Raw genomic sequence first — 27,325 nt, 5'->3', positions numbered from 1 at the left:
TGGAGACTCTTGGCACTATCACTTGACAGGAGAAAGTGAGGTCTGCAGATGCTGGAGATCAGAGCAGAAAATGTGTTGCTGGAAAAGCGCAGCAGGTCAGGCAGCATCCAAGGTCAGGTCAGGATGCTGCCTGACCTGCTGCGCTTTTCCAGCAACACATTTTCAGCACTATCACTTGACAGGGCAACTATACAGACAACTGTCAAGAATTCAAGATTTATTCCTCTCTTAATAACCAGCACATGTTGAAAATGACCTCAGATTACTAGTTTCAAGTAAATACAATCAAATTAGAATTTTATTCATTCCATAAGGATCCTATAAATACAAAAATTAAGAAAGATTAGAATGCAAGATTTGATAATCACTAACACTTCACCCATTGCTGGTGGATTGTCATTCTGGCTGTGATCCAAATCAGTCCTTAAAATATTATATTTCATACATAATCAGAACGTTGTCTAGCTTAGTTTGGCTTAAGGTTACTTAAAAATGGATCATTACAAGCAGATTTCACTTCAGTTACTCAGTTTGTTAAACTTTCTTTGACATCAGTCAAAGAGCTCTGATCCTTTCCGTTGATAGCACAATAGGCTGATTTGCAGTTTATGAAAGGTGTTGCAATGTGATTCCCATCACAGTGACGCAGATGGAGAGCAGGAGACTGTAGCTGTTGACTGAAGCAGAACCAGGCACTGCAAAATGAAACAAAAATGAAGATCAACAATTTTCTCCATGGTAACCGTTAACCATTTGAGCCAGTGTTAGTTAATTTTTATTTACAGCTTTCACAGAATCACTTCACTGCAAATAGCATGTTTCAATTTTTTTTAGCTGTACAACATGGAAACAGATCCTTTATTAATCTAATCCCATTTGCCAGCATTTAGCCCTTATCCCTCTAAACCTTTCCTATTCATATACCCATCCAGATACCTTTTAAATGATCTGATTTGATTTGATTTATTGTAGTCACATGTACCTAAGTATTTTGCGAGCAGTACAGGCAGATCATAGCAAACAGGGACATACAGATCATAGGGTGCTTGGACCGGGCAAGGTATACAGGGTTACAACTGCACAAGAGGTGCTCAAAGCAAGGTCATCAGTAGTAAGATCAAACAGACTTAGAATTTAGGTTTAATATTTAGGGCGGCATGGTAGCTCAGTAGTTAGCACTGCTGCCTCACTGCGCCAGGGACCTGAGTTCAATCCTTGCCTTGGGCAGCTGTCTGTGCGCAGCCTGCACATTCTCCACGTGTCTGCGTGGGTTTCGTCTAGGTGCTCCGGTTTCCTCCCACAGTCCAAAGATGTACAAGTTAGGTGAATTGGCCATGCTAAATTGCCTGTAGCGTTAGGTGCGTTAGTCAGGGTAGGTTGCTCTTCGGAGGGTCGGTGTGGACTTGTTGGGCCGAAGGGCCTGTTTCCACACCATAGGGAATCTAATCTAATTTAAAAAAGAATCTAATCCAATGCTGAACAATTATAAGAAATATGAGAATAAGTGTAGAGAACTCTCAAAGAGTCATCTGGTATCATCATGTGTTGTAATCATACCCTCCTCCACCATTTCCTCTATTCTTCCAGTTGCACACAAGAAACTCAGTTTGTCACTGGTTCTGTACAGTATTATAAGGGTGATTGGAAGTAATTGTGAATCTGTTGTAATACCTCACTGGGGCAGCTGGATATACAGCCAAGCTATTACCAGAATCATCACAAACGTTAAGCTTTTAGAAAGTACATAGGATTCCCCAATTTACTTTTACACCAAGGTTGACAGAAAACATGTGTTCGGTTTCTGCACTTCATAAGAATTACTATTTATTACAAATATATAGATTCCAACTTCAGATAAACAATTTGTGAACCATCAACATATAATTGTACTGGTTAAAACTCTAACCATGTATGAAACTCCCCCTCTATGCACATATACGGGGCGGCATGGTGGCACAGTGGTTAGCACTGCTGCCTCACAGCGCCAGAGACCCGGGTTCAATTCCCGCCTCAGGCAACTAACTGTGTACAGCTTGCACATTCTCCCCGTGTCTGCGTGGGTTTCCTCTGGGTGCTCCGGTTTCCTCCCACAGTCCAAAAATGTGCAGGTTAGGTGAATTGGCCATGCTAAATTGCCCATAGTGTTAGGTGAAGGGGTAAATATAGGGGAATGGGTCTGGGCAGGTTGCGCTTCGGTGGTCGGTGTGGACATGTTGGGCCAAAGGGCCTGTTTCCACACTGTAAGTAATCTAATCTAATCTATATAAGCAGATACAAAAAGTACCTTGGATGTTCTGAATGGAAGGAAAGATGAGAAACAGTTCAGTGATCCCTGTTGATAAGGTTTGGCTGAGATGACCCTTTAGCTAATCATAGAAAATGGAAGTAGGAAAAGGCTGATTGTTAACTCAGTCCCTCATTTCTACTTCCATCCTGTATCCTTTAATCCTTTTAGCCAGAAGAACTGTATCTAACTCTTTGAAAATATTCAATGTTTACACTCCACCACTTTCAGTTGTAGAGAATTCCACTGGCTTATCACACCCTGGTGAAGAAATATTCTCCTCTTCTCAGTATGAAATGGCCAACACAGTATCCTTAGACTGCAACCCCTTCCTGCATTTATTCTGACCAGCCCTGTTAGAATTTTATGGGTTGCTGTGAGTCCCTTTCTTCTAAATTCCAATGAATATAGTCTGAACAGATCCAGTCTCTCTCCATACATCAGTCCTGCCAACCTGCTCACTCAACTTGTCCAAATCACACTGAAGCATCACTCTGTCTTCCTCACAATTCACTCTCCCACCCAGCTTTGTGTTGTCTGCAAATTTGGGGGAGTTTGCAAAGAGTTCCCTCATCTCAATCATTTATTTAATGAATAGCTGGGGTGATCCCTGCAGTACCCTACTAATTGCTGCCTGCTGTTGAGAAAAAAGACCCATTTATTCCTGTTCTTTGCTTACTCCTGCTTCCAATTCTGTATCTGTGTCAGTGCATTATGACCAATCCCATGCACTTTAATTTCACACATGCTAATCTTTTATGTCGGATTTTATCTCAAGTTTTTTTGCAAGTCCAAATAAACCGCACCCACTGGCTCCCCCTTATCAAATCCCTTCATTACGTCCTTTACTTTGCATTAATCCAGGCAGACCTCTGCCTGATCCTGTCACTGCTTTCCAAGTGCTCTGCTATTAAAGCTTTGATAATGGATTCTAGCATTTCTCTAATGCTGATGGCAGGCTAACCGATTTATTATCCCTTGTTTTTTCTCTACCTCCTTTTTTTAAACAGTGAAGTTCATATTAGCTACCCTCCAATCCATTGAACTGTTCCAGAGCCTGTAGAATCTTGATAGATAACCACCAATGCATCGGTTATTTCTAAGGCCAGTTCCTTAAGCCCTCTAGGATGAAGATGATGAGACCTTGAAGATATAGACTGCAGCTTCTTGATCTTCCTTCTCCAAATATTTTCACTTCCTTACAGGAAGCCCAGGGTGATTTACAAACTTACTGATTAAATGTTACAGCTTGCAACGATTGGAAAGGGGACAAAAAAATTGGCTATTTTCAAATTTGAGATGCTTTTTACTGCAGGACAAAACCAGTTGCTTCCCATCTATTAATCTGATGCCTCCTGACCTAAAAATTCACAGCTCTCAGCTTTTCAGCTGCCTGGGAGCCAATCACAAATGTGTTGGCAGGCAGAAGAACTTTGTCATTGTTAACTGGTCAAAGTTTCACAGACCAGTTAATTGCTTGTTGCCAGCTGAATGTCCATTTATATACAACCACCTAACACCAGCCCATCTGCAACTAGACTTTTCCCACTCCTTGATCAAGCAATATGTTAGCAGCACTTACAATGGTGTCAGGTAGCTTGCTTTTAAAAAGTGCATCAATTCTTCAACAATCCTTGGCTTTTAAACCTCTTCTTTTCCCATTTCAGTCCATAATCAAAAGTGCATAAATAAAAAGGTACAGTCTTTGTACTCTCTAGATTAAATGCTTGCTTCATTTTAAATCTGCATGTTTGAATACATGTAGAAACCTCAAGGTGATGCAGTTTTTTTTAAAATGTTGTCCCATGATGGAACCAACCAATCCTTGCTACACTGTTCATGTCAGAACAACTGATAGAAAATGCCACTTACGTTCCTGAAATGAAAAGTTACCGAGTCCAGCTGGTGATATTCCACCACTGAGACCAATTCCCAGACTCGTGACCTCATCCACCGTGTGTGAGTTAACCCAACGCCGCACGATTTCATGGTCTTCATTCTTTTTAAGGGAATTCAGGTTATTTCCAAGCAGATCTCGAATGTTCTGGACGGTGAGTTTCTGAAAGACATGGATTGGTCACAATTCAGTGACACCATTATCCTCACTCTTGGTTCCACATTGTTATTGAATTATTTCAGAAAGAATCATTTACATAAGCAATGCAGAAACAGAATATTGCGCCTATCTATTTCCTGTTACCAATGTGTAAACCTTCATCCCAAATGTTTCCAGAGCCCTTCAGCCACCTATCCAATCTAATAATAAGTGGTTAACATAGTTTCTGCTTCAACTTTAAGTCTTTCATTTCTGCTAATAATATTGTTCTGATATTTTTAATTCCACTCTTGATATAACTGTCCCCAATCAACCTAAACTGTGTAGCTCTAACCGAGTGGTGCTATGAAATGTCTCTTTAATTTGAGATGTCTGGGATGGAATTGCTCTTTGAAACTAACACAACTGGGCAGTTGTGAACCAGCCATCTGTGGTTGACCCTGCATCACTTCACTTCCATTACAGGCATAGAAATGAATAACAACTGAAATGTTTATTATGGCATTCTTCGCTTAACAACGGTCAAATAATCTGAGTACACCCCCAGTCTGAGGACACCCCAGTCTGAGTACACCCAGTCTGAGGACACCCCAGTCTGAGTACACCCAGTCTGAGGACACCCCAGTCTGAGTACACAGTTGTGGTTGCTAGTTCAGGCAGGATCTCATAACTATAGCAGTTGTGCAGCAAGGAGGTGGCCTGTGGTGATGAACATGGGATGGAGTGAATGAATTCCTGTTGATGGGCACCGTGTCTAAGCTCTGGTTCCTGTCTGATGTGTTAAAGTGCTCGATGTTGTTGCAGGCCTCAATGATACCTACTTCCACTTCCACTGGATTGAGGCTGCTGAATGTCTGGAAGTCCATGTTGATGTTGCCAGGAGCTAATCTTTGTAAATCAGAAGCTTGTGCACCACCTTTTAGAGAACAGAAAGAACTGTCAGCTCGTTATTTATCAACATAAGCTCTTCATAAAAATGAAGTAAAATGGAAGATTTAATCCATTTGGAATTAATAAGAAACATTCTTGGATAATTCCTTGGTGTACTCAAGCTTGCAATGAACTGCAAATTAATTAATTTGTACAATTCTTCAAATTATCATCAAAGCAGATTGTAATGTAGCTTACCAATATATGGCTTGAGTTGGTTAAAATAGGCTTTGGGATCACCAGCAAGATCCTGGAATGCAACTTTAGCGATCCCAAAGAGTATGTCTTTCTTCGCCTGGGTACACGTGGAAATATTCAGTGGCCTGGCTTTCCTGTAACAGAATGGTTATGTTTTTTTGTTAACATGAATACTTTGAGGACTTTGTTGGTCTGAGTTCTCTGATGGGATTGTCATTCCACTTTGCTTTATTTAAACAGAAATTGTCGATTTACAAAGTGATCCCGGACTCTTTGACGTTTTCTGGGTCACTGTGAAGGCAGTTTGCCTGCGAGTTTGAACACTTTCTAGGCTCTACTAAAGATGGAGGCATCAAGTTGTTTATTTTTCCTTTCAGTATTGCCTTTCCAATATATTTGTGCAGTAGGAGCTCAAGTTTGCATCAGTGCATGCTGCATAAAACACTTCCATTTGCTGTTTGACAGCAAGTGAAAATCTCAAACTGTTCCCTTGTTTTCCTCTTCAATTGCCTGCATTTGGATTGTATGCTAAAATATACGTCACTTTACTGTAGGCAGCATTGATTTTTGACATGAGTGGATGAAGCATCAAATATTTATCTGTTAATGTAGCTTTAGAGAGCCTGCCACTCACTTCAATTCACTGGGAAGTATGGTCCTGAGGTTCTCTTCACTGAGAGTACACAGTAATGGACCGCCAATCGCATCCAAAGCAACAGCATCTAGTGGCCCAGATCTCTGCAGATAATTTGAAATGATTGCTTTGCTCTAAAAAGAAAGGGAACAGTGAAAGTTTGCTTTATTAACTTTTGCTCCATACACAATATAAATTCATAATAGTTCAGAATTACTTATTCGTTTCTGCACCGCTATGTATAACATGAGAGTACCTAACTTTTGAAATAGGAAAACTTATAATATGACAATGTGGGCTTGCTGGAAATCTGGAATTGAAATAAAGATGATAAAGGGTCAAAACGGAAGGCATATTCCTTCAGATATTGATTTAGTGGCTGTATATTTAGAGAAATCTCTGTTATGGTTGTTACCAAAATGACTTTTGTAGAAATCAAATCCATCAAAACCTAATAAAAAATATCCTTCATTGCAGTCTTAATGCTCCCTATTTAGCAAATCAATGTGATACCTCATGTTTCATTCATTCACAGGATATGTTCATCACTGGCCATGCCAGCACTTATTGGCCATCTCAAAGTGCCCAGAGACAGTTAAAAGCATTGTGGGTCTGCAGTCATTTGTATGCCAACCCAGATAAGGAGTTAAATAAACCAGATGGAGCTTTCCTGACAATCAACAACAGCTTCATAGTCATCGTTAGACTCTGAATTCCAGATTGTGTTCCTGAACACAAATCCCATCATCTGCAATGGTGGGATTTGAACCCAGGTCCCCAGACCATTACCTTGGTCTTGGGATGTAGAGTCTAGTGATAGTACCACCGGCCCATCAACTCCCTTTAACTAATCATGATAGCCTAGATAACTTGAATGGCCTTTCCAACAATGTAAGCTGCAGGTGAGTGTTGGAACCACATGGAATTCCGAATACAGCTGACTCTGAGGGAATTTCGCCTGCTGTGGGAAGAGAAAGCATCAGAGGCATTACCCAAAATTTTCTTATTTGTAGTTGAAGTATTTTGTTGGGACTGGGTCCACCATGACGTAGGGCATGCTTTTACACTCTTCACCATGTTAATGATGTAAATGGCCTCTTGGACTCCTTTCTAAGGGAAACACACAACTGGGGAGGTGCTGCTGCTCGGGCCCTCTGGCATTCACACCATTGTGTTGTATATAAAGCTCCTCTCACCTGGAGATTCTGCAAGCCAGGAGCAGTCCGTCACACAGTGAAGGAAGGCTCCCTCCCCTGCTCATCACAGACAGGGACATGGATTATGTGGTGGAGAAAAAAGGCAGTCCCTTTTCCAAACAGTCCTCGCAGGAGTCAAAAAGGGTGGCACTGGAAAAATACCTGATGAAGGGCTTACCCCCAAAATATTGATTCTACTGCTCCTCGGATGCTGCCTGATCTGCTGTGCTTTCCCAGCACCACATGTTTTGACTGATCTGCAGTCCTCCTAATCCTCACAGAGGCCTAGCCACCAGGTCTGACCAGTCTGAACACAGACTGCAGCGTGGGTCAATGCTGTATCGATTTGGAAGGGAAAGCAAAGAATCATAGTAGTATTTGAAAGGAGAAAAGCTGCAAAAAACGACAACACTAAGGAACTTTGAGGCACTGATGCATGAAACATAGAAAGCTAGCACCCAGATGCAGCAGGTCATCAGGAAAGCTGATAGAATGTTGGTCCTTATTTCAAGGGGGTTGGAGTATAAGAGCAGGGAAGTCTGACTGCAACTCTACAAGGTACTGGTGAGATCACCTCTGGAGGTACTAAGAGCAATTTTGGTCCCCTTATCCAAGGAAATTTATCATTTGACTGGAGGCATTTCAGAGAAGATTCATTAGGATGATCCCTGGTATGGAGGGATTGTCTTATGAGCAAAGGTTAAACAAGTTGGGAATCTCCTCACTTGTGTTTAGAAGAATGGGTGGGGTGATCTCATTGAAACACATTGGATCCTTAGGGGGCTTGACACGCTAAATGCTGAGAGGATGCGTCCCCTCATGGGACAATCTAGGTCTCAGAACAAAGGGCCACCAGGTTAAGATGGAGATAAGGAGATATTTCTTCTCTGAGGATTGAGAACTCCTGCCACAAGGGGGCTGGAGGGCAGAGAGACTGAGATAGATTTTTGGGCAGTCAGGGAATGAAGGGTTAAAGTGAAAGTGGATGTGAAGAACGTTGGAGCAGCCATGATCCTATTGGATGGCAGAGCAGGTTTGAGGGGCCAAATAGCTTCTCCTGAGTCACAGCAATGCCTCGTGACATAACATACAAATATACAATCAGAGCAACAGTAGGCCATTCAACCCCTCAATCCTGCATTACCATTTAATAAGATCACTGATCTGATTGTAACCTCAAATCCTCATTCCCACCTAACAATGATCACCTCCTTGCTTACCAAGATCCATGCCATGTCCTCCTTTTCTCTATCTTCAGTGGATGATCACTTCGTGACTTCTACTTTTAGATTCTCCCACAAGAGGAAATCTCCTTTCCATTCCCAGCCTGTTAAGTTGTTTCTAATGTTTGTACCAAATTGTGTCTTACTGTCCTAAACTCCAGCAGATGCAAGCTTAGCTCATCCAATGTATCTCAAAAGACAGCCTGTCCATTCCAAATATTAATCCAGTAAATCTCAGAACTGCTTAGAACACATATACAGCCTTTCTTATAGAGGAGATCAATGTTGTGGACAGTGTCCCAATGTGGTCTAACCAGTGTCCTATAGAACTGAAGCCATAACCTACTTACATTTGTATTGAACTCCACTTGCAATAAACAATAACATTCTATTAGCTAAAAATGTGTTACTGGTTAAAGCACAGCAGGTCAGGCAGCATCCAAAGAACAGGAAATTCGACGCAACACATTTTCAGCTCTGATCTCCAGCATCTGCAGACCTCACTTTTGACTCATTCTATTAGCTATCCCAGTTACTTACTGTACCTGCATAAAGCATTTTGTGATTCATGCATTATCACAGCCAGATCCAACTGCAATCCCTCATCATTTAGGTATGCAATCCCTCATCTTTCTTTTCTTCCTGCCAAAGAGGACATTTTCACACCACCTTCTCTCTGCTACCTCACACTAACTCCGATGCTGCGCGTGCTCAGTGATGACAACACTCAATGTTAAATGCATCCTCTCCACTTCACATCCTCCCAAATCCTTTCTGTTCACTCACTTAACTGGGGTCTCCTGCTCCCACATCAACACAAACTCCCCTTGCATCCACTTCCATTGTACTCAATCCCTCTCTTTGTCTCACAGCAGAATAAACTTGCCCACCACTCTAGCTGATGTCTCTACACCACCCTGAATGACCCACTTGTAATTCCTTGACCTGGTTACACTTAACTTGTGGGACCGACTGTGGTCTGATTCTGGGACTGCCAGGATACAGATCCCTGAACTCAATGGGTGAGGAAGATAGTATCCATCGAGCCAACCTATTACATGGTGACTACAATAAGCACCTTGTGAGGTATAGCCATCAGGTACCCACTCTATTACCACATTAGGAATTTGCATGTCTATTTTCTTGTTGGAAGGGAAGGTGCTTTAAAAGTCAAGTATAAATAAGGCGAGTTGGGATTAAATGAGATGCAAATACATTGAAATAAAAGTCATTGCCACTCAATGGCAAGTCATTGAGTATCATGGAATATCATGAAAAAAAAAATTCTCAACATTAAGAATATTTTTCATCCCAATAGTATTTGCACACTTTTCTTGCCATTGCTCATTCTATACCAGGGAGGGGATAATTCTGCTTAATTGAATATTGAATGGAGAATGTTTTTATCGTGTCTTCAGAGGTAAAGGTTTCCATTTTATCCCCAGCTCTTGTCATGATCTGTCATAGCCCAAACAACATTTGAATACCGGGTAGAATGCGTGATCTTCAAGAGTGTAACACAATCAGAAGCTTGCTGCTCATCCATACCGTGTTCAGATTTGGGCTGTTGTTTAGAACAAGTGCAAGAGTATCCGCATTCGTTATGTTCCACACACTGATCTCTTCAGGGACGTACACAGTAATAATGAATCCCAGCTGTCGTATCCGTTCCTCTGGCAGCCCGCCTGTGTGGATCTGTTACAAAATATCACAAAATGTATGTTCAGCCAGATTCAAACACACAAAATGTCAAAACTGCAGGATGAATTTTACCAGACATTGACTCAGTGTCAATTGTGGCGAGTTTCATGGAGGGAATTTTGTCCATGAGCCCTGGTGAGGTTTCTCACACGAATCTCCAAAACGTGCTTAGTATCTGCAAAACCGGGTCTTTGTCCTTGCTTCCCTCTTGCCAGAGGCAGAAGTGCTCCCCATTGCCAGGTATCTTGCAAGGTACCTGATCCATCAGGCCATTCTCCCAACCAAGTGCTGCCAGACAGGAGTTGCCCTGACTTGGTGTGGCTGAGGACGACTCCCCTGAGTCTTTGAGACATGGCCATTCGATTGCCAAATGTGCAGTGTGTTTGTGTTGCATGAGCTGCTGGCAGATGGTGCATTATGACATTGCTATGGAATAGTCCCATGCAGCAACATGTCCACCCCCTAGACAGACCACAGCTGGCAACCACTGCCTGGCTTTGTGTCTGCTCTGAAAAGGAAGGCAAGGTAAGACCTTGTAGTCAGCGTCCAAATAGAATGCTCTGTAAACAGCTTTGAGATGCAGCCTGATCAAATCCTTGAAGTAGGGACCTGTTCTTGGGCACAATGTTCTGGCAGCAGCATTACAGTAAAAATACATTCAGAGTATAGCACTGACATGGTGGTCTGTGTTATATGTGAATCAGAGATGTGTCATGGGAATGCAGTGAGGCTGGTACATACCCGACTTCATTGTTCATGGATCTGGGTTTGGGGAACTAATGGTCAGTGCCCCACAGAGTATGCAGTGAGATGTTAGCTAGGTCCCTGAGATGGAGGGCTGGAGGAGCAAGCAGCGAGTTACTTTTCATGTCGGGAATCATTAGCATCCAGTTTCTTTCCGGTAGGTTGGAGAATGGGAAACCCAGTATTAGTGAGGTAAAATGAGGTTCCCATGGCAATACTGAGGCACTAATATTAATACAATAGGCCTCTCACCATTCATTCTCACCTTACTGTTCAGAACTTGCTTGGAGACTTTGAGAATCTAGTGTTTGCCGATTTCATCATATTTTACCAACTGACTCATCAGTGCTCACATCAGTCAAGGGTTGGGAAGGTGCCAACCCACAGTTTCAACATTAGCCTATGATGTGTAATGGCTGTGTCATAGGTCAAAACTATGAAATACGTTGGATATTTTTAGCTTGTAATTTCAAAGCTTGTAAGAGACCTGCCAGACAAAGAACGATTGGGGATATAATTTAAATGGGTAACTGGATAGAGTGAGCAAGAGAGAGAGAGAGAGACAGACAGAGAAGGGGAGAGACAGAGGGAGAGAGACAGACAGACAGACAGACAGAAAGAGAGAGAGACAGAGGGCAAGAGAGAGAGAGACAAACAGACAGACAGAGACAGGCAGAGAGAAACACCCATGGAATTTCGCAAGGGAGGGATTCATTCTTAAGTTAATTCCTGGCCAACGTCTCTGATTCGGGCCTATAGTAGTGCTCCAGTGAGGCTCAGTGCAAGCTGAAAGAACAGCAGGGACCCTGAGCCTTTAGGACTCAATATCGAGTCTGAACACCTTCTTCCAAGTTCTTTACCCAACCCCACACCACTGGCTTTATCATGCCATTGGCTTGCAATGCAACCAATCCATTTTAACCTACTCATGTTTCCCATTAACAGCTTTTCATTCTGCCTGGTTTACCAACACCATCCTTTCTGTCTGCCTAACTATGTTTCTCTCTCTCTCGTTAGATTCCGTCTCTGTTTATCTGCTCACCCATTGACCTGCCACCCCATATCTTTAGCATGAATACCACCTTTTCTAAAGAGGGGTCACTGAACTCAAGATGACTTTCTCTCACCACAAATGCTGCCAGAACTGCTGAGTTTCTCCAGAAATTTTGGATTTTGTTTCAGATTTCCAGGATAATTTCCCTTAAATTATCCCAGTTGCAACCAACCAAATGGTTGGGTGAATAATCCCGAGCCAGGAGATTAATGCATCCTGCCTGGAATTATCCTGCTAGACGAACACAGCAAGCCAGGCAGCATCAAGAGGTGGAGAAGACAATATTGCAGGTTTAAACCTTCTTCAAGACCCTCAAGAAGGGTTGCCCCCAAATGTTGACTTCTTCACCACCTGATGCTGCCTGGCTTGCTGTGTTCTTCCAGCCTCCTGCTTGTCTACCTTGGATTCCAGGATCTGCAATATTTTTGTCTGGAACTATCCTGCGGCAAACTGGGCATCTCAGCCAGGATCTGGGAATAGCAGCTGTGAGATTTCTTTCTTTTGACATCATTACAATAGAACCCAATGGTAGATTTTTCCAAATTGCACACTGGCAAATGCGGGCTAGCAGTGAGTCATTCTTTCAGTGATAATTTTAATGTTGATGATCCCATGTCTCTTCCATTCACTCCTTTCAAAACCTTTGTTGGTTCTTTCTGGAGTATCTCAAGGTCATCAAATCTGACAGGTTAAAGACACTCCAATCCCAAACACTTACTATACAACGAAGACGCGTAGAGGTGTCAGTGTGGGCTGCACCCTGGAGTGTACATTAATGGAGTCCATTTAATTGGGGGAAAGAGGGGCAAGAGAATCGACATTTCAGGCATAAGCCCTTCATCAGGAAGTGATAGTGCTGGAAAACCACAGCAGGTCAGGCAGCACCCAAGGAGCAGGAGAATCACCGCTTCAGGCAAAAGCCCTTCATCAGGAATGAGGCTTGTGGGTCGGGACTGAGAGATAAACAGGAGGGGGTTGGGGTTGGGGGAAGGTAGCTGAGAAAGCAATAGGTCGATGAAGGTGAGGGAGAATGTGATAGGTTAGAGGGGAGAGTGATGGACAGGTCTGGAGGGCGGTGCCGAGTTGGAGGCTTAAGACTGGGATAATGTAGGGGGAGGGAAAATCAGGAAGCTGTTGAAATCCACCTTTATCCTGTGTGGTTGCAGGGTCCCAAGGCGGAATATGAGATGTTCTTCCTCCAGGTTTGGTGGTGGAGGAGGCCTAGGACTTACATGTCCTTGACGGAGTGGGAGGGGGAGTTGAAATGTTCAGCCACAGGGCAGTGGGAGTTGGTGGGTGCAGGTGTCCCAGAGAAGTTCACAGGTGGCATCCTTATTCCATACAATTCCACCTCAGGAAGAGCCAGATGGCGTCCTTCTTCCATCATCACAACTTCCCATCCCACATGGTTGGCGATGCCCTCCAACACATCTCCTCCACTTCACGCACCACCGCTCTTGAACCCCACCCATTCCTACGCAACACGGACAGAACTCCCCGGTCCTCACTTTCCACCCCACCAACATCTGCATATATCACATCATCCTCCGCCACTTCTGCCACCTCCAAACGGACACCAATATCAGAAATATATTTTCCTTCTAAGCCCTATCAGTATTCCAAAAAGACCATTCCTTCTGCGACTCTCTTGTCAGGTCCACACCCCCCTCCAGCCCACACCCCCTCGCCTGGCTCCTTTCCATGCCACCGTAGGAAGTGCAAAACCTGCACCTAAACTATTCCCCTCACCTCCGTCCAAAGCCCTAAGGGATCCTTCTGCATCAATCAAAAATTCACCTGCACCTCTACCAATATCATCTACTGCATCCATTGCACCCGATGTGGTCTCCCCTACATTGGGGAGACAGGATGCCTTCTTGCGGATCGTTTCAGAGAACATCTCTGGGACACCAACACCCACCAATCCCATCACCCCATGGCTAAAAATTTCAACTCCCCTCCCACTCCGTCAAGGACATGAAGGTCCTGGGCCTCCTCCGCCGCCAAACCGTTACCACACGACTCCTGGAGGAGGAACGCCTCATATTCTGCCTTGGGACCCTGCAACCACATGGGATAAATGTGGATTTCAACAGCTTCTTCATTTCCCCTCCACCCACATTATCCCAGTCCCAAGCCTCCAACTCAACACTGCTTTCTGGACCTCTCCATCACTTTCCCCTCTGACCAATCACCTTCTCCCTCACCTTCACCCACCTATCACTTTCTCAGTGACCTTCCCCCAAACCCCATCCCCTCTCATTTATCGCTCAGCTCCGACCCACAAGCCTCATTCCTGATGAAGAGCTTATGCCTGAAACGTTGATTCTCCTGCTCCTCTGATGCTGTCTGACCTGCTGCGCTTTTCCAGCACCACACTCTCGACTCTGATCTCCAGCATCTGCAGTCCTCACTTTCTCCTAATTGGGGGAAAGACCAAGAATCAGGCTAATTACAGGGTGGAAGCTTGCAATTCAGTTCCTGGAGGCTGAAAGTTGGGACAAACATCTTGACAGCAGGTGACTGGAACGCCATCTGCATTTGCATAGCGTGCATTCTCATTGGAAGGCCAGCTCACTGGAATGAAGTGCATCTTCCCAAATACGTTCTCCATGGGTAAGCAAAATGTATGTCCCAATTCCCAGCTGCACTGAGCAGAGAGGAGATCTTCAACTTCCTGCACTCTGAGGAGAGTAGCCACTCTGTCCCCTTGGTTGGGAAATAATTCTGAGGTCGCATAGAGGCAAGCCTGTCCTCATAATGCTAAATGGGAACGTTTGTTAACTATTTACACTATATATGCAAGTGGATCAGAGAGAGCATTCCTGGAACCTTGCAGACTTGGTTCTAGATTCCAGTGTGTCCCCTCCATCAGGAGGCACAGTGATGATCTATTTATTGTTCATAGGAGAGTAGGATTTACTCATTTTCCTCCACTCTTTGGGAAGAGTGTGACTAGGTCACGGTTGGGATTGGGTGACCAAATTCCAAGTTGCTCAACTGGGATGAATGGCTTTTGAGGATGACTGAGGGTGGAAGGCTGGAGTGTAATTGATATTGGTCAAGGAAGCTCATTAGGGATGAGGAGAAAAGGTAATATATTTAGCTGATGTCTACTCCAACAGCTCAAGTGATTCCAAGGAGTGAATGCTTGTCAGGGTGCCTGGACTTTCAAGCCACTAAGTTATAGGAAAGGTGTCAACGTCCTAGCTGCCTCAACACTGGCCCCTCGTATTAAGTGAGCTGAGACCCAAATAAACACATAGGAAAAGTTAAACTTCTATCCAGATGCATCACAGCTTGGTATGGCAACTGCTCTGCCCAGGACTTTAAACAACTACAGAGAGGTGTGAACACAGCCCAGACCATCAAAAAAGCCAACCTCCCATCCAGGGACTCTTTGTTGCTGCCTCAGGCAGGCAGCCATCATCATCAAAGACCCGTCCCATCCCATTTATAATCTCTTCCAATCTCTTCCCTCAGGCAGAAGATACCACAGCTTAAACACATATACCAACAGATTCAAGAACAGCTTCTTCCCTGCTTTATTACACTGCAGAATGGACCTCTCAAATTTTCAACTTAATGTTGATGTCACTCCTTGTACACTGTCTCTGCAGCTATGCCATTGTATTTTTCATACTGTTCCATTATCCTAACTTATATGGCATAATCTGCCTGTACTGTTTACAAAACTTTTCACTGTACCTAGGTAAATGCGACAATAATAAATCAAATTGAGTTGTCTCTGAGTAGAGGTGACACACCCTTCTACATTTGTCACTCAACCCAGATGTCATAATAGAAGCTTCCACCTTAAATGAACAGAGTAACTAAGTTAACTGAGTGTCCAAACTCTGCAATATGAGGTGTCCCAGGATTTTCAGACAGCTTGGAGTCCATTAGTCATTAGGCTTTACAAAATGAATTGTCAAAATGAACAGCCGATCGTCCCTGATGATGGGTTGTTAAAGGTACTGTAAACATTTAGCAGGACAAAACCGTATTTTTAAATGATACAGCCTTACCTCATCCAGTTTCTCTTTGAGAACAAGAAGCTGATCTCTGCTAAAAGCTATTTGTCCCAATTGAGTGAGGTTTGCCAACAACACATTATTGTTCAAACAGGCATCTAACTGGCTGGCTGAATAAGATGCAAGACGCAATGAATTACTGGTCATTTCTCCACTGATGAAGCCCATTGTGCAATCTGTGAAAATAAACATGTTTATTGTGTTAGGGCCATACAGATGTCAATTTAAGATAAAACGTAGAATGGAACTGATCAAACATTCAGGGTGAAATCTTATGAATGTTAGTGTACTAACTGTGAGTTCTATTGGGTTATTTGGGGGGGTTCACCATGAGGCATATTGTGTTTTCTCGCTATATCTTACTAAACTCACCTCATTCACGATTGTCTCCAGTCCTACGGTGTCCCTCAGATCTGACTCTATTCCATTTTACCATGCATTGTTCCTGGAATAGCTCACCACTGCTGGGATAGGCCAGAATTCACCACTACCCTCACTGTTATTAAAAGCCCTCTGTCAGTCGGGAACTGCCCTGCATGGTTTCTGGCATTTGGCCCAGACACGGCAGACAGGGCAATGAGTCGGACCTGCTTTTTTTGGGAGGTTCCTGGGGACAGGTTGCTGCAGGCACAGGATGCCCTCCACTCCCAGGGTCAGCAGGAGAGTCAATGACAGCAATCATGCCAGCCTGCTCCGAGGTTGTCAGTGGGTTCAGTGCAGTCTCAGCCATTGCCCAGCATCGTAAAGGGAAAGTCAGAGACCTTCTGCACCCTGCCAGTGTGAATTGGGAAATGCAACATTTGGATTGTGTTTTATTTTGCATTGATTACCAGATAATCAGCACTTTGTTCAGAACATGAAGACGGAGGAAAAACCAGAATGGGAAAAGATCATTCAGACCCACACCCTCACCCCATCTGAAGCCTAGTTAACATTATCCTGTGATAAGCATGTTCGTGAGAATAGGAGACAGTGAGGTCTGCAGATGCTGGAGATCAGAATCGAGAGTGTTGCTGGGAAAGCACAGCAGGTCAGGCAGCATCCAAGGAGAATTTACATTTCAGGCATAAGCCCTTCATCAGGATCAGATAAGCTAGATGAAGGGCTTATGCCCGAAACATCGATTCTCCTGCTCCTCAGATGCTGCCTGATCATGTTAATGAGAATGTCTGGAACGCAGTAGCTTTTTGCTCAGTTTTACTCCAGCCCTTTCAGGGAGTCTTCCCAAAAAAGACATTTTGATTTGGATTTCCTATGTTTTCTTTAAAATTCAGTTTTTGTTATAATTCTCCTTTCAGAGCTGGTTCTTCAGTTAATTCTCACTAATTGCTTTTCAGAATTCTGTACAGCTTTCTTAAGGCACCTGGAGCAGCTGTTCCTTAACTCTGAGCGATAACCCCATCTGTGGAGCAGCAACGGTAGCTGTGGAGCTGAGAATCTGATGTTTGATTTAAAACATTGTTGTCGCATGTACCGAGATACGGGGAAAAGTACTGTTTTGCGTGCGATCCAGACAAATCATACTTTACAGAAGGACATCAGGGTAATAGAACAAAATGCAGAATATAGTGTTGCAGCAACAGAGAAGGTACAAAGACAGATCAACTCTGGAGGTCTGTTCATAAGTCTGATAACAGCAGGAAAGAAGCTGTTCCTAAATCTTTTAGTACATGGTTCCAAACTTTTGTACCTTCTGCCCGATGAAAGAGAGTATAGCCAGGGTGAGAGAGGCCTTAGATAATGTTAGCTGCTTTCCCGAGGTAGTGAAAAGAGTCAATACTAAATTAGGCTGTTAATCTGCACAGTTCTTTCAGACTTTGGGCATGCCCTAATCCAATGAGCACTGAGGCCAGACGACCAACTACAGACACCAACACATCCCATGAAATGATAGCTGTCCTGGCTAGAATGTCCCCATGTCCCTACTGTTTAAATCCCCAACCCACGCTAAACAATATTCTTCCTCCCCCAACACTCCCCTAGCAATTATCATTTATACATTGTGCCACGGTTCAAGCATGGAAATACAGTCACAGCTGAAATAAGTTTGGGAAGCATTGATCTAGAGAAAGGAAAGGGCTCTTGTGGTGCAGTGGTAGTGTCCCTACCTCTGAGACGGGAGGCCTGGACTCAAGTCTTACCTAGAGGTGTGTCATAACATCTCTGAACAGGCTGCTTGGGAAAATACTCTCTAGAGAAAGGAATGCTGGGTGCTTCATAATGTCTCCACTTCTACACTGTGTGATTGGCATGTCATCCTGAGTTTATTCTGTACTTCAGCTGTAATCAATCGATATGAAATATAGGCTGTTGTTAATGACATACATGGAATAGACAGGACAATGCAGCCAGTGATCCATGGAGCTCAATTAATGCTAGTCTCAAATGGGAATTTAATTTATATTTATGTGTGACTCTACTGTGTTTTTATATTAATAATAACGTCACACACAGTAGAGACAATGAGACTGCTACACATCACTGGATCAACTCCACCATCAATTTTTTTTAACCTTATTAAGGAAGAAAACATTGGCATACCCTTCCTAAAGTTGTCCCTCAATTATCCAATGTCTCCAATAGCACAGGGAGCAGGGATGAAGGCTCTCACTATAGTAGGATCATAGATTCAGTGCAGCACCACAGAAATGTGGAGCAGAAATCACGCAATAAAGAGGTAAAGCTCAAGAGCAGGTAGTGGGATTGCCTCAGTCAGGTGTATACATGCCTGTGCCTCAGTCAGGTGTATACATGCCTGTGCCTCAGTCAGGTGTATAATTGCTATTATCTGGTACTCACCAGTGGCACGTCTCATTCTCCTTTTAAATAACATCTGGCTGGAGCTTTGTGACGTGTTCTCTCCAAGACTCTGCAGAGTGGGAAGTAATAATCTCATTCCCAATTTGTTTATGTGATACAGCTTTAATGAACAATGAACTAGCAAATGGTAAACATTTATCACATGTGTTACACACCACGAGTCAGCATGTGGTATAGACTGCCTTCATTGCTATTCAATGAAGGCTGCTGCTTTGATAAGCACACAGGAAAATAATTGTATTAAGTCTAATATCATTTACAGGGATAATAACATGCAATTAACCCACCCCCGGTCCCATCGAAGCACGCCTATTTATTGACAGTAGATGATGCTATCCATGTGCATTCCCAGCTGAAATAGCTTGCTAAATCCTTCACTGAACATTAATGCTATCTCTATTGGATAACACCAACCAGGCTCTGTGATGTATGGGCTTCAGTGGCGTCTGTACATCACCCACAGCATTTCTGAAACCCTACCCTTTCACTCTGTCTCTGGCTCATGTTTAAAGTGAATACAAGCCATGAGTAGCACAGACCTTCCCATGACTCTCTGTTTCTCACTCCCCCACCCTCCTTTCTCCCTTTGCCTCCTTTCCAACCTTGTCTTGCTCTTTTCCTCAATGTCAACACTTTCGCTTTCCTCTCCCATTCTGTCTCCCTTCCTCCACACGGTGGCACTGAGTGGGGCTTGATCTGAGATGAGCAGGTAAGCGAGTAGTGTCCTGGTGTATTAGGTGTTTGGTCTGCAACACAGAAATGTGCTGGATGTAGGTTTGCTCGCCTGTGTTGGAAGATTCGTTTTCAGATGTTTTGTCACTATACTAGATAACATCATCAGTGAGCCTCCAGTGAAGAAATGTGCTATTTGGACAAACCTATTTTTAGTTTGGTTTAAACCAGGTGCCAGAACTGATTGGACAGGAGATGAGAATTCTCTGTTGTTTTAGGTCAGACTGACTGTACCCCTGTAAAAGAGGGAATTTCAGAGCATACTGATGCTGTACATAGCAGAGATAGTGACAGGGATAATGGCAACCTTAAAAGGAAAAGTTTTCTTGCCTTTGTCTATGCCATCAGAAAATCAAATGAGATAATGCAGAGGTTTACCTTGCTGCTCCTTGCCAACCCTTCTCAGTAAAGTATCTCAAAGCTCCCCAGGATTGCTAAATGTATCAGTAGAGACAGGAATAGTTGGTGGATTATGTGGACTTGTAGCTACGGGGGAGAGGCCACAAGTTGAAGGAGTAGTGAGTGGGATAGGCTATGGGTCAAGGTGGGAAACAAGATTCAAAAGAATCATATGAAGTGCCACAAGATTACAGGCTCCAGAAACGTAACCAATGTTAAAGCAAAGCAATGTGACACGTGGCAATGTTAAATGAGGGGGACTTTGAGGATCTGTCAGCAGAGGGGCTTGGTTTATATGTGTGGACTCACAGCTCGCCTGGCCAGCTCATCCCTCTTCAAAAGGAGCTGCCCTCAGTCAACTGAAGCTGTTAAAACCCTCTCTGGAAGGCTGGGCCCAGAGCCATAATATGGCAAATTGAGCCACAGCCCATTCACAGAGAGGGCTCCCACTTTTGCAGATGTGATGCTGAAGGTGTGGGCAATATTTGTTCACATTTGGTGACCTGGAGAAGGGAATGGGGATCAGGTGCTCCACGAGGTTAGTTCACAGAATCTGACCCCAAAGACTGGGCTGCAGTGCAAGAGCACGTTCAGGCGAGTGGTCAAAACCAGTGACAGATCGCCAAAGGACACCTCCTGCCCTGTGCATCAATGACTTCTCTCACACTTCACAATGTACCATCCTCCCAGCACTTTGCAGCAGAAAAGGTCTCCAGTTCAGCTTTCAGACATTTCAGCTCGAGGTCCCTCACCTTACAATGTTGTCAGCCTCACGGCTACCCCTCACTGCCATTCACAGACCTCCAGCTATTCAACCATGGGAGACACATGACATGACAACACACCCACTGACCTTCTGTCCTCTTATTGTTTATCAAGATGGCCACACTGAAATGATCAACATAAAACCACTTGGGGAGAGGAACAACTGCATTTCCTGAGCTGTCTCAAGGTCACATTGCTCCACAGCATGAAGTCGGCTATGTGATAGATTTTGAAGGCATCAAGGAATACAGGAATATAGCATTGAGTTAAGAGAATGAGCCCCATGCTCATATTGAATGGTGGTACAGGCTCAAAAGGCCAAATGACCTGCGTCTGCCCCCAATTTCCATTGAACTCAACCTCACTACAGATATTGATGATGGCACAATATTTCTGCCTCATGTACTTTTCCAAATCCCTCATCATACTCACCCTGTATTCTGCCATGATGTGCAAGCTACAGCTGATCTGACCATGAATGTCTTTCCCATCATCCCAGCTCACACATCCATCAATCCCAACCTTTCCCCAACTCCATGAAGCCTTTCAACTTTTAGACTTCCCCTCCCCACCCCCCCACCCCCCAGCAACTGCTGTTAGTTGGCCAGTGCAGCATCAGGTGAAGTGTGGGAACAACACTGTGGGTGGGATTGGCTTCACCTGGCAAAGGTTCTAATGGCCAGAAGGGCTGGAAAAAATCAGAAGGGATTACCAGGGAGCAGAAGCATATGGCGCTCCCACCGGGAGACAGGGGGCTGCACATGCACAATCAACAGTTGCCAACCAATTAGATACAAGAACTCAAGGGCCTTGGCCAATCATGTGACAGACACAAAGTTGTGGTGCCCACTATTACCTCAAATGTCAAAGGTCTGGGTAACATTATTGAAATGACACCCGCACAGGCCAATAGCAACCTTCTTGCTGCTTGTGAGGATTTTGTACTTTTGCGGGACTGCACGAAATAAACCCCTACCCGTCATAATCCCCCTCACCCCATCCCCACCCCACATACTGACCCTCACTTCATCAACTTTGACATCGTATCGGGTTCACTGGAGTTTCCCTCGTCACTGCAGCTGATCATCCTTCACTCACTCTGTCACTAAAGATGTTTTGAACTGCACTTTACCCCTCGCCTTCGCACTGACCTTAAGACATAGGAACAGACTTTAGTCATCAAGCCTATTCTGCCAGTCAATGAGATCGTTGTTGACCTGATAATCCTCAACTCCACTTTACTGCTTTTCCCCAAAAAACCCTGGACTCCCTACTGATCAAAAATCAGTCGATCACATCCTTAAAATTATTTTGTGACCTGGCCTCCACAGCTCTCCAGGGTAAAGAATTCCACAGCTTCACTGCCTTTTGAGAGAAGAAATTTCTCCTCAGCTCTGTCTTAAATGAGTGACCCCTTACTCTGAGATGATGCCCTCTGGTCCTAGACTCTCCCATAAGGGGAAACAACCTCTCTACCATCTACCCTGTCAAGTCCTCTAAAAATCTTGAATATTTCAAAAAGGTCATCTCTCAGTTTTCTAAACTCCAATGAGTACAGGCCCAATCTACTCCACCTTTCCTGACAGGATTGTTTCTCTCAACCTAATGAACCTTCTCTGGACTGTCTCCAGTGCCAGAATATCTTTCCTTAGATAGAGAGACCAAAATGGTTCACAGGATTCCAACTGTGGTCTGGCTAATGTTATTGTATAATTTTGGCAAGATCACTTTATTTTTATATCTCATTCCCTTTGAAGTAAAGACCAACATTCCATTTGCCTTCCAAATTATCAAATGAATTTGAAAGTTGGTATTTTGTGAATTATGGATACAGATTTGGGCGGCACGGTGGCACAGTGGTTAGCACTGCTGCCTCACAGCACCAGGGACCTGGGTTCAATTCCCGCCTCAGGCGACTGACTGTGTGGAGTTTGCACGTTCTCCCCGTGCCTGCGTGGGTTTCCTCTGGGTGCTCCGGTTTCCTCCCACAGTCCAAAGATGTGCGGGTCAGGTGAATTGGCCATGCTAAATTGCCCGTAGTGTTAGGTAAGGGGCATGGGTGGGTTGCGCTTCGGCGGGTCGGTGTGGACTTGTTGGGCCGAAGGGCCTGTTTCCACACTGTAAGTAATCTAATCTAATCTAAAAAGATTCTTAAATCCCTCTCCTATGGAGCTTTCCGAAGTCTTTCTCCATTTAAATGATCTCCAGCTCCCGTATTCTTCCTGCCAAAGTGCGTAACGTCACATATTCTCTACATCATATTCCACCTACCAAGATTTTGCCACTCACCTAAGCTGGCTATGTCCCACTGTGGACTCTCTGTGTCCTCTTCACCACTTGCCTTGCCATCTATTTTTACGTCATCCTTGTTTATAGTACCTTCACTTTCCTCATCCAATTCATTAATATATATTCTAAATAGTTGTGGCCTTGGGACTGATGTCTGTGGCACACCACCATGACAGTACTGCCACAGATGGCCCTACCAGGAGTAAGCTCCCAAATGCATTGCTCAAGGGATCATCTAAACACGTAACTCTCTCCATCTCAGTGGGAAGATGGCAGTGTCCTGCAGACCAGCTGTCCTCTGCCAGGATGACAGTACTTGTGCTCCCACCATTGCCTCTCTGTCAGTGCCTTTGCTGATTGACTGTCAGTCAGCCAACCCCAGCCCTGTCAAAGTGGAGTAGACTGAAGATGCATCCTCCGAACCAAGAACCGCACCAGCTCAACCTGAAAGGCCAACTGCAGCCTCCCCCAGTAAAGCCTTCCCCAAGTATCCTGCAGTCACTGGCCAACACTCTGTGGAGCACTGTCTACATGGAAGACAGGGATTGCATGAGGGCTGAGTTTTGCCTGTATATTCGGAAATATTTTGCGTAAACGTGGTCCATAATTTTTTTCACTTACCGGCTGAGCACTCAAAATGGTCCAAAATGAAGCTAAAAGGGAACATCAAAACCATATGTTAAAGGAAATCCCCATAAATCATTTGTTCATCAAAACATAAACCTTTCATACCTGAGGGCTGCATCTAATAGATCATCAGATAAAAAGGAAAAAATTAAAATTAAAATACTGTGGATACTGGAAAGTTGAAACAGAACAGATAATGCTGGAGAAACTCTGCAGATCTGGCAGCTTCTGTGGAGAGAGAAACAGAGTTAATGTTTTGTTTCTGATATGACTTCAGAAGTAGATTTGTACCAGATTTGAAACATTAACTCCATTTCTGTCTCTCCACAGACACTGCCAGAATTTCTCTAGCATTCACTCCGTTTCAAGTAGGAATACAGAAGGATTCTAATCCCTTGACTGAATACTGAGCATCAGCAATTTGACGGAGAAGGTCTTGCTGTAAAATATCCTCTTACTAAAGGCACTGAGTACCATAAAATGCTTCAACTGTTTCAAGCGTAATCAAATCAAAAGTCGCCGTTGATTATTTTAAATAAAAACCAAAAGAACTGTGGATGCTGTAAATTGGAAACAAAAAGAGACATTGCTGGAAAAGCTCAGCAGGTTTGGCAGCATCCGCGGAGAGAAATCAGAGTTAACGTGTCAGGTCCTGTGATCTTAGACCTGCTGAGCTTTTCCAGCGATTTGTGTTTTTGTGCCATTGATTATTTTAGTTTGATTTCTGCCAAACTTACTAAGTTTAGTTTGATTTCTGCCAAATTTATTGTAACCAAAATGGAAGAATCTTTGACCAGGGAACTCTCAAGAACTCTGAGGTGTAGAATTCCACAACTTCAATTGCTTTGATGATCGATTTGAATTCTGATGTTGTTTTAATTTCTGTTTGTGGTATTGAGTTCTAAGTGTAGGATTTGTTTAGCCAGTTGCAACATAAGAGTTTAAAAACTACTGGGACTCATCGGGTCTGGCCACTGAGAAGTCTCTTTTCTATTAGATTTTCCGCTTGGTTTTTGGTCTGCCAGACAGTTTTATATTTGGCCTGTAGGAGACTGCATGTGAAAGCAAGGGAACTTATACAATTTAAAATGCCTTTTTTCTCACACTTTCAACTTCCTGTGGGTTACAGACAATTTCTGATATTTAAACATCCAAAGAATTGGCTTACCAATGATAACAGCTATCAGCTTCACTGAAAAAATCCAATTAGACATCGATGTATTCCCCATTATTGTTGGTCACTTTTCAAAAACAGAAACAACTTCAGACGTTTCTGCAAAAAGGAACAAGGGTCTCAATTATCATACAGAGGAGTGAAATGCAAAAGCATTGATTTTCATTGTTAGAAAATGGTGGCCAAGGCGCAAATGGACTCCAATTGCATGTGTTTGTGTTTCTGTTTCCTCTGACTGTGATTACCTGAAGCAATGTGTACCATCTATAGGTGTCCTGCAGCGACTCACCCAGGCTCCTTCAAAAGCACCATCTTCAAACATGCCCCCTACCACCTGGAAGGACCAGGAGAATGGATGCATATGGGAGCACCACCACTTGCACATTCCCCTCCAAGCTATTTGCCATTCTAGCCTGGAAATATATCACTGTCATTGGGGTCCAAATCCTGAAAGTACACGTAACAGCACTGAAGGTGTTCCTAAACCCCAAAGACTGTAGCTGGTGAACAGCTCATCACCACCTCCTCAAAAACAGTTAGGGATGGGTAATAAATGCTGGTCAAGCAAAATGTGAAACAGAAGAATTCCAGTGTTACACAATGTTGGGAAAAAGCATTGTCAAGCCATTGTTCTGCCCACCACTTCCAGTTTTTTAAAAGAAATTCTGGCTTTCTTCATCAAAAAATCTTAGATTAGATTACTCACAGTGTGGAAACAGGCTCTTCGGCCCAACAAGTTCACACCAACCCATTCCCCTACATTTACCCATTTTACCTAACATTACGGGCAATTTAGCACGGCCAATTCACCTAACCTGCACATCTTTGGACTGTGGGAGGAAACCAGAGCACCAGGAGGAAATCCACACAGACACAGGGAGAATGTGCAAACTCCACACAGTCAGTCACCTAAGTCAGGAATTGAACCCGTGTCTCTAGCGCTGTGAGGCAGCAATGCTAACCACTGTGCCACCGTACCGCCCACAAATCTTAAATGAAGATCCTTTCCTTATTTAACAGGAGTATTGCAATCAATTGGCTATAACTTCCTGTCCCACCGCTGGGTTTTTTGGACTCACAAGGTCAGGTTAATTTGATACTGAGCCAGTTCTGTCACTGTACACTGGTTACCCTTTCAATATGCAAGGTTCATGACAGTGACTGGCTCAAAACAGTGACTGGAACTGAAGAAAGAATGTGACCCAGATAGATCAGCCTATTGTCCACACAAAGAGAATGAAACTCTTGTGAATCTGAAAGAAAGTCATCATGTACTTACACAACTGCACTGTCACTCACAATGAGAAAGGGCAAACAAGCATTTTACACTATATTCCAAAACCTGGTAAATGGGCGAGGTTTTAATAAATAACAGTAAATCATCTTCCATCTGATCTCAAAGCCTTTACTTCCAAATTGGAATTGTTTTCTTTGTCTGAAATTATCATTTATTTAAATACTTCAAACAGTTATTAAAAGTGAACATTGATAATCATTACACACCCTTTTTAAAAGAAAAATATTTTTAACAGTGAGGGGCTATAAATATGTTAAAGCTACAATAACCTCCTTAAGTAGAAATTTATTTAACACTTATACATTAAGCATCCTACCATGCAGAGTTCCTTCAGTAATAATAAATGAGGATTACATTCAGACAGTTTTATAAAATGCATACAAACCTCCCCCATCACGCTTCTGATTCTGTGCTCAGTTAATGCCCAAAAATCACTCCCCAATGTAGGTAAAGTTATCATAGTCTTAACAAACCATAGGGCTGCTCTCTCATTAGAGAGAGAGGAAAACAACTGGTGGTGGTTTAACCTGAGGGTCACCACACCTCAAGCAAAGGAAGAGAGGTTGGGAAGGAGAGTCCTTCATGGTAACCTCACTTGGTGTGGGAATTGAACCCATGCTGTCAGCATCACTCTGCATCGTAGAGTGCATATCAAATAATAGACCTGTGCTACAGATCACTGCATAGGACAATTGTAGCTCTGACTTAAACAGTTAACCCACGCTGTAATATTTTCCACTAGCCGTGCTGAGCATATTTCACTGAGTGCATGAAAAATAGTAAAGGTTCTTCTGCAGTTACTTTCTGAGGATTAGTTTTCTACGACTAACTACCAGGTGAGATTGTGTCCACAATGTTGGAGAAAGTAGATTGCGTTAATTACACTGAGATGTTTCTCCACTCTCTGAAAGTCCAGTTCCACAGAATATATCAAAAGCATGCTTAAAAGTGTAGTAATACTGCAGCTGACATCAGTACTATGTGAAAATAATCCCATTAATCCTAAAGAAAATTCCAGACTTGCCATTTTAATATAAAATGGTTCATTTTAAATAAGTAGAAGGAAAACCCAATCTTGACAACTTACCTCTTGCCTTGTGGGCAGCCTGCTGAGCACAGCGCAGAGTGTCACTGTAGCTAACCTCTTACAAGTTCTCTTTGTACTGCA

The 27,325-nt window shown here is 43.5% G+C and overlaps 1 protein-coding gene across 1 annotated transcript; it reads right to left on the bottom strand.

Annotated features, from left to right (window-relative positions):
- Positions 1-227: 227 nt before the first annotated feature.
- LOC132825246 (mesothelin-like protein) lies at positions 228-27,325 on the bottom strand. Its single transcript, XM_060840340.1, has 11 exons — positions 27,245-27,325; positions 24,855-24,959; positions 23,681-23,712; positions 18,854-18,923; positions 16,049-16,230; positions 10,070-10,216; positions 6,103-6,236; positions 5,469-5,602; positions 5,162-5,256; positions 4,157-4,343; positions 228-695 (listed from the first exon to the last, which is right to left on the bottom strand). The coding sequence occupies exons 2-11, from the start codon at positions 24,913-24,915 to the stop codon at positions 607-609; spliced, it is 1,131 nt and encodes a 376-aa protein (XP_060696323.1). The 5' UTR covers positions 24,916-24,959; positions 27,245-27,325; the 3' UTR covers positions 228-606.

This window comes from Hemiscyllium ocellatum, chromosome 20, assembly GCF_020745735.1.
Source record: "Hemiscyllium ocellatum isolate sHemOce1 chromosome 20, sHemOce1.pat.X.cur, whole genome shotgun sequence".
Taxonomy (NCBI): domain Eukaryota; kingdom Metazoa; phylum Chordata; class Chondrichthyes; order Orectolobiformes; family Hemiscylliidae; genus Hemiscyllium; species Hemiscyllium ocellatum.
Note: the sequence above shows the minus strand (reverse complement) of the source record. Positions and strands in the feature narration are given on the sequence as shown.